Source organism: Dermacentor silvarum, chromosome 2 (assembly GCF_013339745.2).
Source record: "Dermacentor silvarum isolate Dsil-2018 chromosome 2, BIME_Dsil_1.4, whole genome shotgun sequence".
Lineage (NCBI taxonomy): Eukaryota > Metazoa > Arthropoda > Arachnida > Ixodida > Ixodidae > Dermacentor > Dermacentor silvarum.
In genome coordinates this window covers 162,053,883-162,066,552 of record NC_051155.1, presented here as the reverse complement: position 1 = coordinate 162,066,552, position 12,670 = coordinate 162,053,883, and the positions used below count along the sequence as shown (strand labels likewise).

Sequence of the window (12,670 nt, the reverse complement as noted above, 5' to 3'; positions counted from 1 at the left end):
CGACTTCTATCTTAAAGAGAGCTTATTCTGGTAGCCATTCGCACCAACCTTACATACTATAGGCACTATAAAAAATGCGCGTAGCACGTGCATTCGGGCGGTGCTCATGCGACCTCATACTATACGCGTACGTTTCGGGTGAATAGACGCGCCACCATCTCTGTATACACCACGTTTTTGCCGAACAGCGAGCCTGTTCAGTTCACTTTCATAGCGACTCTTTCTGCGGTGACGTTTCGCTGTGTGCGTACACGTCACCGTCAAAATCGTTCCCCACTGCACCAAATGTCCGAGCGCGGAGGGATGAAAAGCAGACGCAGCGCACTTTTGCGCTTGCATGTGCTTGCATGCGCTTGCATGCGCTTGCATGCGCTTGCATGCGCTTGCATGTGCTTGCATGCGCTTGCATGTGCTTGCATGTGCTTGCATGAGCTTGCATGTACAGTACGCGGGCGTGCGTACCGTCTGCTCGTCTATCTCGGCTATCTTCATGGTCCAGTAGAAGAGCACGACGAAGTTGACCCACAGGGCGGCCAGCAGGATGGGGATGAGGTACTGGAGGAAGTAGAAGTTGGGCTCCTCCTTCTCGCCGGGGCCGCCGGCCTCGGAGGACACGTTCTCCAGCGGCTTGAGGTGCGTCGTGAACGACACCTTGGTCGAAGTGCCCGCGATGGCCGACGCGTTCTGGTGGCACTCGCAGATGATCTCGCCCAGCCGGCTCACGTTCGAGAACTGCGGCGAACGTGCTTCGTTGAAACGCATGTTTCAGACAGTGTATATATAATCTGCTACACGCAACGGCAAAGTATAGGGAAAATAATAGGGTAGTTGTGGAGCGCGCGTATGTAGAGAGATATGTGGACGAGATAGGCAGAGAAGTGACGTCGGAAGAAAAAATAAAAAATAAACTGACGATCGTGGCTGACGCGCTTGTTCTCCGCTTTGTGAAGTACCCGCGCGCTTCTACGAAGAAGCCAGCTCAATTACAGCTAAGGCTCTTGCCTTTTCACGCCTCTCTCCTATTCTACTCTCCAATGGGCTAACAGGAACACTCGGAACTGCTCGAAAAGTGTCCTCGCAAAAGCTCGTGCTCGTGCCAGCAAGAATGCCTCTCTGAATAAGTATCTTCATTTGTCCACTCCTGAGTTCACGAAAACATACCCTATATTGGGAAGACTTCTTAACCTCATCCTCCAATGTAATCTGCTGCCATTCTTTTCCTTACCTTGCCCCCCCCCCCCCCTTTTTTTTTACTCTGCTATACCACCGCCTACCTGCTCAGCTCCGCTTCTTCACCTCAACCGGCACATCGCCTACCTGCGCTTCATCTATGTATACTACATAGTGCAGTTTCCCTGACTAAACTTTGGGTCTATCACTTTACCTTCCATAGAATTTTCGTACGCTCCTTTTCTGTACTTAAAAGATAATTTATTGACCTCCAGGTGTATTACCGGGGTGACAGGACCATCGCTAGTTGTAGAGGAGAGGAGGTAACTGAAGAAGTGGGGCTCACCACGCAGGCCTCGTTCGTGCCGAGGCTGCTACCGTCGGGACTCTTGTTGACGCAGTACCAGTGTATGGCCGATACCGAGTACCAGATGCTCATGTCGCTGCGGTGCCAGAAGGGGTACTTGACGTCCTTGAAGTTGAGCGCCTTGACCGACCGCTCGACCAACGGCACGAACGTGACGTACATCTCGTCGCCCTCGCGCGCCTTGTACTCCTCGGGGATGACGACCACGAAGCTGGCGAGCGGGTGCAGGACGTACATCTGGCCCTGCGACAGGTCCCGGGTGCTGGGCTCCGAGCCCGTGTGCACGAATGCCTGCGACACCATTGAGGACAAAGAGTTCGATGAGCGAAGAGCCAGCCGGGATTCCGACCGAGTTCTCCGTCTTGAATTACTCTGTGAACAGTCGCATCGAATGTGGGGAACTTCTGAGGGCGTTGAAGACGTTTATCGTACTGGAACCACGACTGCCATGTCTATAAGATATGTAACAATCTGTATCAGTTTATACTTTCTTCAACCATCGTCATTGGCTATACGACGTCACTGCACCGCTGTTATCGCTGCAGGGTCAGCCACTCGACGCAACGGATGATAATGAGAAGGAAAAAAATGAAATGGATTGTTACAAATTAAGACCTGCCACAGCATCGAAGAAGAGTAGCTCACTCTGGTTACGGAAAGAAGGGACGTTTTGTGAACCTAATGCAGACACTATAGAGCCACATGGTGAACGTCAGTTCTATAAAGCAGAGCTAAGAAAAGTTAAGAGAGCGAAAGCTCACATAGTGAGCTTCGTATTGAGCGCGAGTGAGGCTCACAAAGTGAGCACTATCTATGTAAGCGGCTGACAATTTGAGTAAAATCTGTTCTCCACCAAGGACAGTTATGGAGGATGTCATCGAAGCAGCATTTTTTTTAACACGAAAGTGTTTTATGCCGGGGTCCACCAAGACTTCACTGACGTATTTCCGTCACGGAAATGACGCAGAACCACACACACATTCCCACCACACACACATTCACACACAACCACACACACATTCAACCAACCACACACACATTCAACCACATTCTATGACGTATTTCCGTCACGGAAATACGTCATAGAACATAATACAAAGAAAGAAACCAGAAGAAAAAGTTCCACAGACATGCAAAATTTGGAAATCGAACCCACGACCTCTCGGTCCGCGACGATAGATCGCCGAGCGTTTAACCCATTGCGCCACAAACGCATTTGCAGAGAGCTACACAGACGCGCCTTATATATCTAACACTCCTCCGTGTACCCGCGCTCTTGCTCGGGGCGGTGCCGCCGCCTACGAGCAGAAAAGGGAAGTACTGCATTATGACACTAACGCGCACCGACAGTGAACGCTTCGGTGGTCTCAGCACTACGACGCCTCGATGCCAGCATTCGAAGGGACGCTGGCATCAAGAAGCACTACCAACGCCACCTAGGTGGCGTTCACCGTACTCAGCACAGCGGAGCGTGGCCTCCGCAATTAGCTCTGAAAATGTTTCTGAAGTTGATCGCGGAGGCTGCAATTACGACGCGCTGTACGCGCTGATTTGACTCGGTGACGATTCAGTTACGTGCTTTGTCTTGCGCGTTGTATTAGTGTGTCAGTTACGTGCTTCGTCTTTCGCGTTGTGCTAGCGTGTGCAGCGTAGTGCAGCTTCCATATGCACGACGGTTGCTCATGGTCATCGACGTTGGTAGTCGTGATGGAGGAGACGTGCCACCAGGCGTCAGCGTGGGTGCATCAACGCCTAAGGGCGCTTTAGCCACAAAACACCAATAGACATTATATATCAATGTGCAATAAACATTACACTACTTCTGTGAAGACACGTTTCACTTTCGTGTTCTATACCGATTCCTATATAAGAGGGATCAACCACATTTTTGTTTCTAGCAGAGGTACTATCCTTCTACAAGGACTGTATCCTTTTGGAATATACTTCTGTATCCAAGGAATATCCTTCTGCAAGGACTGCAAGGGCTTCGCCACAAAATGAGGGTCATCGACATGATTCCCATGCAGAAGCTCAAATTTTAAACGCTGCCATCCAGTAACGCACCGCACGTGCACAGTAGGCTGGATCTGGTCTATGGTTTGATCAGTACCTCCACAGAATGCAAAATTTGCGCTTGTATCCTCGTCGACGTTTCAGCATTCATTTTCGTGCTAGACAAAGTGATTCGAGCACGCATTTAACTCAATATGGCGGCAAGATTTTCTCACTTTTAAGGTAAAGTGTTAATCGAATACATTTTGAAAAAATATTTGCGTTTTAATAAAATATGATGTACGGGTTCAATCAGGAGGTATAAATTATCAAAGAGGGAAACAGAAAATCAGTGTCTAAATTTTTCTTGCAGAGGTATCAGAAAATTAACAACCAGAAACCACTAGAACGTGCTAATTACGTTTAGATATCCGTATCTGCCAAAGATGCGCGAATATTTTATTAGAAATCTTCTAAATGCCCCCTCTCTCGGTAAACACACTGCTGCCGCCAAACAATCTTAAGATCGCTAGATCTACTAGAACGTCTGCTAAGATGGAAGTGATTGAAGACAGGGGTGTTGGGGTTAAGCGTTAAACTAAGCGAGATCTGGACTTGGGGAAACTGTTTCAGACCAGCTGAAGCTGCTACTAGGAACGCGCACCATGAAGAAGTACTTGATGAACTCGGGGTGAATCTTGACCACGATGGCGCCGTCACTTTTGGGTAGCTTGAACTTGACAATCATCATGGTGCTAGCCGTGAGTTGCGCCATGGCGTCTTCGCCGTGCGTAACTGCGTGCAGAAAAGGAATGAATGGCTGTGTGTACGAGCTTGGTTGAGGGATGTCACAGGGCCTAAAGATGTAGTTTCCTCTAAAAGTAGACAGAAAAGAAGTAAGAGCTCGTAGTATCGCTTGTTTTAGAGCCGGGAGGTAAAAGGCGTAACCCCTTCAGAGACGATTAATGATCGACTGTCGATACATGTGTGAAACATACATAATTTTATGCCAGGGTGCTTGAGACTCCACTTAAAGCAAGTCAAGGAATGACTGTTTGTAATTATGATGACTCATCATAAAATGCACAGAGTAACTAAATATTTGAATATTGTAAAGTCAGCCATGCTACGTTTCTTCGTAAAAAGGATTGAATCACCTGCTCGAATTACATGCACAAGTTATTTATCGGCCACAAATGTTTCGAGAAAAAAAAAGATATTTCGAGGTTGCCACCGACATGCCCCCCGTCAAATGTCACGTAAAACACGGTAGTGCATTCACCAAAGCGGTACTGTGTAACGATATATATCACTCAGAAGTAAAATGGAAGTATAATTTAGGTTAGCATAATGTTACATTTACCCTAAGCTTAATGATTGTGCTCTATTCTTTGCTACAACTGCACAGAAATGGCAAAAAAAAGGTCTCGTCCACAAATGTGGACGCCATGTGTGAAAGGGGTAAATAATAATCTTTAACCATCTCATAATGGCGCTGGGAAGTCGAAATGTTAAGGTATTACGCTTCGGAACCCTAACGTGTTCATTGTATACAAAATGAGTCGAGCATGCACCAGTTGCCCTTTAAATACGTTGTAGATGGCGAGTGGTTGCGAGTACAATGCTTGCACATTGTAGTCCGTCCTGTTCAACCCTCATAGGGTAATCTGAATAAGAAATTACTAGAGGGCAAGACAATTTCGCAAGGGCAAAAGCAGTCGAAACGGCATACGCACAAGTTTTTGCGCATGAGTAACACACTTCGGTACACTATAGAAGCGACTACAAGGAATTGCTCATTTTAGAACGCTTTAAGCTGCGTTGTCATTGTCCCGCTTCGCCAGGCGCTGCCTGCGCGTGTGAGTCATAGTATACATCAGCTGCAACGCACAGATGGATGACGCTATAAGAGTAACGATAAGACGATATGCTGAAACGTTCCGTACTGCCTGAGCCGTTGTAGATATAGCAAGCCCATAGGCCCATATAAGATTGTTCGCCACGGCGTTGCTCTCGTACGCCCACCGAGCGCTCGAAGTTGGCAATACTAGAGTGGCGCCAACTTGGGTACCTGGAGCGAGGCTTACCTTCGGGCTGGAGCGCCACCTTCAGGGTACGCCTTCTGTCGGATGTGCCGCGTATGCGCATGCCGGTCGCCTCGTCCCTGATGTACGGCCTCACCAAGTCTGTAGTGATCGGGCCCATGGTCATGGCGCAGTGGAACGGGTTCTTTTGGTACACCGTAACCTGGGCAACAGAAGCATTCGGGATATGCACCAGTGCGCCACGATGGTAGGTCGGGTCATTTAACTGTGGCTGCTTGTTAGGTATGAGGCAACATTAAGTTAGGGGCCGAGACTACAGCCATAGTGTCAGCTTCACTGGTGGTCGCAACAGCTTTCGTCAACTTGTGCGCCATGTCGTGTTTCCGAAGGTTGGTGACGATTTCTTGGAACAAAAATAAAAAGAAAGCGCGAGTAGGAAGTGTAAGATGTCTCGGCTTGAGAAACCAAGCGTTTTCTACACGCGCGAGCATAATATTGGCAGCACCCATTTCTTTTTAACACCTCTGTTACAGACGCCGCACTAAGGTGTTCTATACAAGCTGAGAAACCTGAAAGGACAGTCATATGGTAATGGTACAAGAAACCGGGAAGCTGCGCACAAGAATGATTGTAATTTAGGAGAAGGCAAATGCCAATCAGAAAGGGATGTCGTTCCTATATAAAGGCAGATTGATGCCTTAATGAGCGACTACTGCACCTTTCATCAAGGTCATTGAATGGGCCAGTAGGTAAATTCATCATTTTGTAAAAGCTGCGCTAACAGACGGGTCTGTCTTTATGCATTACTGTCTTGTGGTTCCATCGTATGCGCTGCTTTTCCAAGGCGAAGAATTGCCTATTTCCCGGTGACACGTTTACTTGCGGAAATGGCAGGAGATGACAAACGAGTTAATAAACTGATTACAGTGTTTTAACTATTCAAACGCGCCGTCACTGATTATCGTAGCTGATGGCTTCTTGAATCGCGTACGCCGCACCGCGTCCGGGCAGTATGCTCTGCAGCTTTCAACGATTCGCAATTCCGCCTGTCTTGCGTGACTGCTTTCTAGCACGGCGCGCTCTCGGCGAGGTGGGCTTCCGCGTTTACAGTAATGTAGCGCGAAAAAGCTACCCTAAACGAGTGGAGGCAGTGATGTCCTGGCAACAGCACTGAATACATTTTAAGCACTGCTAGACAGTGACTAGCTCGTACAGTGGATGAATATGCGGGGACGCGAGGCGCTGTCCTGCCATGCCGAGCGTGAGGACCGCGAAGAGGCGCAACTTGTTGCCTTCGACCATCGTGTCGCGGCTCGCAGCGAATATATTGAGAAAGTGCGGGTGTACAGGTTAATAAAAAAAAAGAAGGAAAAACACTGTTGGACCCAGTAGTCTATAAATTCGGTCATATACCTATCAAAGATAAGTGTATGAGATAATAATTATCGACCTCACTGACTCACTGACTCACTGACTCACTCACTCACTCACTCACTCACTCACTCACTCACTCACTCACTCACTCACTCACTCACTCACTCACTCACTCACTCACTCACTCACTCACTCACTCACTCACTCACTCACTCACTCACTCACTCACTCACTCACTCACTCACTCACTCACTCACTCACTCACTCACTCACTCACTCACTCACTCACTCACTCACTCGCACGTGTCTGGAGAAAACGACTCACGACGACGGAGAGGGACTTCGAGTACGCGTAGAGGCTCTTGTCGTAGGTGAGCATTATCCTCGGCTTGACGTAGAGCGGGCTTTGCGCCGCATCTGGGCGACATCGACGCGCGAGTACCAGAGCGAGATGCCGCTGGCCATGTAGACGGCGCGGTCGCCGCTGCCGCCCTGCTGCGTTTGCACCACCAGGTTCACGGTGTCGTCCATCACGGCCATCGCCTCGCTCGACAGGTTGCACACTTGCTGCAACGGGTTACACGGCATGCGAATTCGCTGTACTCTGCGCCAGGGATCTGCTGAAACAGCGGCTGAAGCGTGCGCGCAAGGCGAAGGCATAGAAAATTCAGCGGTCAACGTCTGTGTGTCAGAAAGTACAAAAAACGCACTGCAGACGGGTAACTCAAAATAGTTAAACGCCGTAATGTAAGCGCCACTAACGTAATAACATATAAACCGTAGATTTATTGTTGATGGGTGGCCAAGTGCGCTTAAAGCACGACGACTACCGAAGTGAGCAAAAAAGCGCTTTTAGAGGGTGTCCTAGCTGATGTCAGCCAAGCCGTTTAAAGAAAAATATGTTTTAAAAAGACGGTGAAAAATACGATTTTTAGACACAGTATTCGTGTCGTCAGAGGTCTGACGACTGAACACCATAGGTCTTATACTCGCATGCTGCAAAGTGATTTTAAATTTTTGTTCCTTGAACGGCTTGGCTAACGCTATAGCTGGGACGCACGGTATAATGCGTGGCCTTTGCCTAGGAATCGCATATAGTAGTGTTCTCGACTACCACTGTACTTCACGGTTTTCTCATCTATGTTATACGTCAACAGTTAAACAAATGTGAGAACACCAAAACGTTTTTCGCATCAGAACGCGAATAAAAACATACACGTAGACTGAAGTGACAGACATTGGAGGATTGACAAATAGATAAAAAAAGAAACTTGCGTCAGTGATATTGTTCTCTTCACTTTAATTAGGTAACGTGAATGTTTACCTCGAGCCATGCGTGCTAGATTGGGCCGTCCGGGCTGGCAAGTCCAGGAGCGCTTCAAGGAACCTGAAATCGCAAAAACGACCAGGAAATTTCAGGTTACATGAAGTCCCCTCGGACTGCCAAGCTCGTTGGCCTGTGAACGTGTCGCGAGCTGCCCTTAAAGCGAGCGTTTCACAGACACAACAGCTTGTAGGCGTCTCAGTGTTAACTGAGGTCAAATAGCGGTGCAACCTGAAATTTCAGCTGGGCTCGCTTACCTCACGGGTCTCAACGCTTCCCCTGTGTGCCAGGATAAGGGATTCCCCTTTCAGGACGGACCTGCAGAGCAGATTTGCGACATTTGCAGGTGGAAATGCGAGAGAGTTGGGCCACCCGTTACAAAGGACCCTCGCATGCAGCTATAGCTATAGGCCTAAATTGTCTATATTATCTAGTAAATTTAAGTTATAGGATTGATGGTCGTGTAGCGCCGTAAGCTATTAAATATGGCAGCCTTGATGCCAAGATGCAACATACGAGGGTTTAGTGGCCACATTTTTGTGCCTAAGTTCATGTACTACATGTGAAGCATGCGGTTTAAAGAATTTTCATCCACCGCCGTGGCCGTTAGTGGCGCTCGTTAACATTCCCAAGGTAGTACACCCTTGCAATGTTTTAATCAGAACGCACAGGTGTCGTCCGCACGGCATGTCAACGCCTCATAACGGCTATAGAAGCGGAGAGATAGGCGACAATATGCGCAAACACACCAAGCACTGTCCGCAATGAGCGTTGTCTGCTACGCTATTCCCATTAGGAGGAGTCAGCCTTATCCCTTATCTCCGCAGTCTCGTTTCTGAAAAGGCGGTTAGAGAATAGGTGTAGATTAAGATTCTTCATCTGCGATGCGCTTCTCTTTCTCTCGTCGTGTTACTGGAGCCCGCTCATCCGCCAGTGAATAAAGATTTGAAAAAGAAAGGAAATATATGAACACGTGAAGGTATTGTCCTAAAACAAAGAGAGAGAGAAAAAAAAGAGGGGCGGTCAATTATGGCGCGTTCTGGTTAAAAAATTGGAAGGTTGTACCATACACATATACCCAACGATGTGGACGACAGGACGGCAGCCGACAGAGCTTGGACCGTATTCTGTAACGGTTCGCTTTGCAACCGGTTCGCTTTGGCTGTTACGTCACTCGGAGAAAGATTGGAACGTGGCGCCTCGAGGGTGACCAATCAACGAGTGGCATTCTGGCGGAAGGCGAATGGTGTTCGTGAAAGTGAACCGATTCCAAAGCGAACCGTTTACAGAATACGGCCCCATGATGGAGCATCGCATGCATAATGTGGACGATGTAGTTCCCACTTGCGGCAAGTCGTCCTTTCGTCCTCATTCATCTCCCCATTCCTTATTACTTCTACAGTTCAAATAAAAATGACTGTTAGTTTCCTCTATGCCTTTCTTGATGTTATTGTCTGCCGGCTTTGTGAGCTTGTAGGAAACAATAAAATGAGCCCCTTGTTATTCTCGCTTTCTGCGATAATTTTTTGCAACGATGAAATCCCATTTACTATTTGCATATTAAGTGCTTTAGTACTTGAAGTCAGCAGTGGCCGCCAAGTGAAACACATTAGCTCACGAAGCCCCCAAGTGAGAAAGGGCAAGTATGGTTTAATAAGCCAACTTTTGTTTTTGCCTAGAAGGGCAACAGCTAACACGATTGTAGAATAACCAAACCTCAACCTGAACTCGGGTGCATCAAATTTCCCCGCGTATCCGATATAATTCTACAGAAAGCTGGAACACTTCCATACACAATAATTAAATGAAAAACTGGTTGTACTGATTAAGCGCGCCAGGAATTCCCGATGCACCAAACACCGTTTGTTCAGCTGGTGCTTCTAGCTTCTTAGAAATTTTGGTGGTATACCAGCACACTTTCGAGGAAGCTAGGCTTTCTTTTTTTCTTACAGATAAATATTCTCGCGGATTGTCGATGTGGGCTTTCAACACAGCACTCCAGTTCGTCTAAATGTAACGGCCTAAATGCTCCATATCCTACGATCCCGTTGCCTACTCGGCGGCAGCTTATTAGAGAACTGAAGTTGTCCTGGCATGTTTTTGGATAGAGTTCATGAATTGTTGGTTTTGTGCTTGCTTCACTTGTACATTCATTGATGTCCTCTGCGAAAAAAAAAAAAAACCACGCCGTTGACTACGAAAACTTTATATCATCCGTGGCGTCGAACGAGACACCACTCCAAGTCGTGGGCTCGCATCACCAACCTTCTGGCGACATACCTGAATAGTTACAGTTGTTAAGAAAATAGGAAAAGGCACTGTATCCCTAACAGTGGACACCTCGACCGTGCCGACGGACCTTATGACGTTGGGCAGTTCTTGCATAACACGCCTCGTCTTGGTCGGCAGGCGTGACAGTACGCGGACGCTCTTGCGGAGGGTGTTGACCGCTGCCTCCTGCGCAGGAGACGACGATGGCAAATCAGTCGCCTGCGCTTGTACTTAATTTATGATGAATACGAGGACTACAGTGATTGGCCATTGATGTATACTGCCCTGTCCACAGAATTCAGATTTTACGAACGTTTGCAGTAATGCTGTCAAAGGGGCCCTGCAACACTTTTTAACCGATGTCGTGCAAAGCGTTTCACATGAAAGGACACAATCTTAGAAATGTTTTGCAGCAAAATGCATTTCAATGCTTTCAGTAAAGAAGCGGAGTCGCCTTTCATCCCCTCCGCGGTGCTTCCGCTCCTTCTTCAGTGGCTTGCACTGAAGAGCTTACGGCGGCCGCAAAGCTTCGCCAACTGAACGGCGCGCAGTTTAAATTTGGTTTTAGACGTTCCCGTAGGCGCCACTACCGGTTTTGGCGCCTACAACAAGCTAAACTAAACTAAGGCTTCCACCTAACATACTTGCCGAAGTTGCTCGTCTTGCAACAACCAGCGCAGTGCATGTTTTTTTTTTCTTCACTCTCGCCGCCTTTGCAGCCAACAACTACGCAGCGACGTCGCGGTATCGCGTTTATTTTCAGCAAAAAAGGCTATATTGAAGCACGTCTCCCATTTAATTCTATAGCTGCGAAAACGACAAACGCCACATTCGCGCTGCGCGTCTGCTTGCGTTCGAGTGAGTCTTTGTGTGCACAATCTTTACACATAAAGCGAAATACGCAACGGAAGGCGCAGACGCGCACTGTGATAGCGGTCAGCAAAACTATAGCAACGCCACGATCTTGCGCTGCGGAGGAGGTGGCACAACTCGAGCATACGGTGGCCGCCGAACACTGGAAGTACAAAGCTGAATTTTTGTGTAGACAGCAAACGCAGTGGTAAACTTCGTAATTTTTTAGCATCAGTATCATGATACAGTACAAATATCATGAACATTATGACCTTTGCAGACACTTTTGTGGCCGTTAATAAAGTTCATATGACATGGCGTCATCATGCGTCATAGGTGTATGTATAAATTTTTTTCTGTCACGTGACCGGCTTCCAACACTTCACACACGCACACTTTCCCCTTTGACACTCATGCTAATACATTAAAAGCACAGGCATGACACTCTTTTATGCGTTGGCGCGGTAGCAACGCTCTAAGCTATTCATTCACGACACTCGAAATCGAACTGGTATCAACGCATCAACATCCGCATGGTCAGTGCCCTCTCCCTCACTGCACGGGCTCCGTCAAACGAAACGACGTGGTCTCCTTAATAATTGTTAAATATCATTGTACACGTTGATGAGCGGCAGAGAGAATAGGATCTGCGCATGTGCAGCCCATCACTCACGTGCACTCGGTAGTCGACCTCGATGGCGGGTCCCTGCATGGCGAGCACGGTTCCCGCGGCCACCAGGGGGCACGCCTGGTAGTGCTTCGAGAGGATCTCCTCCAGCCGCCGAATCGAGAGAGACCTGAGCTATGGAGAGGAAGAGTCGCTTTTTGCCCCCACACACCGGCCACTGGGTGCACAGGCTTGCTTTACGAGATATATATAACACATACAATCTATACGGCTGCTACAGACTACACTCACCGTCTCAGTACAATGACTAGTAGATTACTGGCGCTTCTTGACTTGTGCGACTGACGCTACGTTTTCTTTCTTTCTTTACGCAACGTACGACGTATGTAACGTTAAAGAAAAGTTACACATGCTCTGACTCAACTTCGATCGGTTCCATCTGTGTTCTTCATGTATAGCACGAGGCTGGGGAGCAGTGAACGACAAGTCAGGCTTATTTCCTTCGTCCCATGTGCATTTTTACAAGGCGACTCATGCAGCTCACATCGCACATCGTCTAACCGCGCTGTTCACAAACAAGTCTCAACTATGGCCGCACCTTAAGCAGGCAACTGAAGCGCTACTTCCAATTATTCGATTCGTTGCCT

General features: G+C 48.0%; 1 protein-coding gene across 1 annotated transcript in view; it reads right to left on the bottom strand.

Moving 5' to 3' along the window:
- LOC119440513 (uncharacterized) overlaps positions 1–12,670 on the bottom strand; it is a 45,190-nt gene that overhangs the window by 12,037 nt on the left and 20,483 nt on the right. The window contains 9 exon segments of the mRNA XM_049661774.1: positions 463–732; positions 1,517–1,828; positions 4,194–4,324; positions 5,617–5,776; positions 7,274–7,347; positions 7,350–7,515; positions 8,530–8,590; positions 10,632–10,729; positions 12,069–12,197. Coding sequence (XP_049517731.1) covers positions 463–732; positions 1,517–1,828; positions 4,194–4,324; positions 5,617–5,776; positions 7,274–7,347; positions 7,350–7,515; positions 8,530–8,590; positions 10,632–10,729; positions 12,069–12,197 — 1,401 coding nt within the window.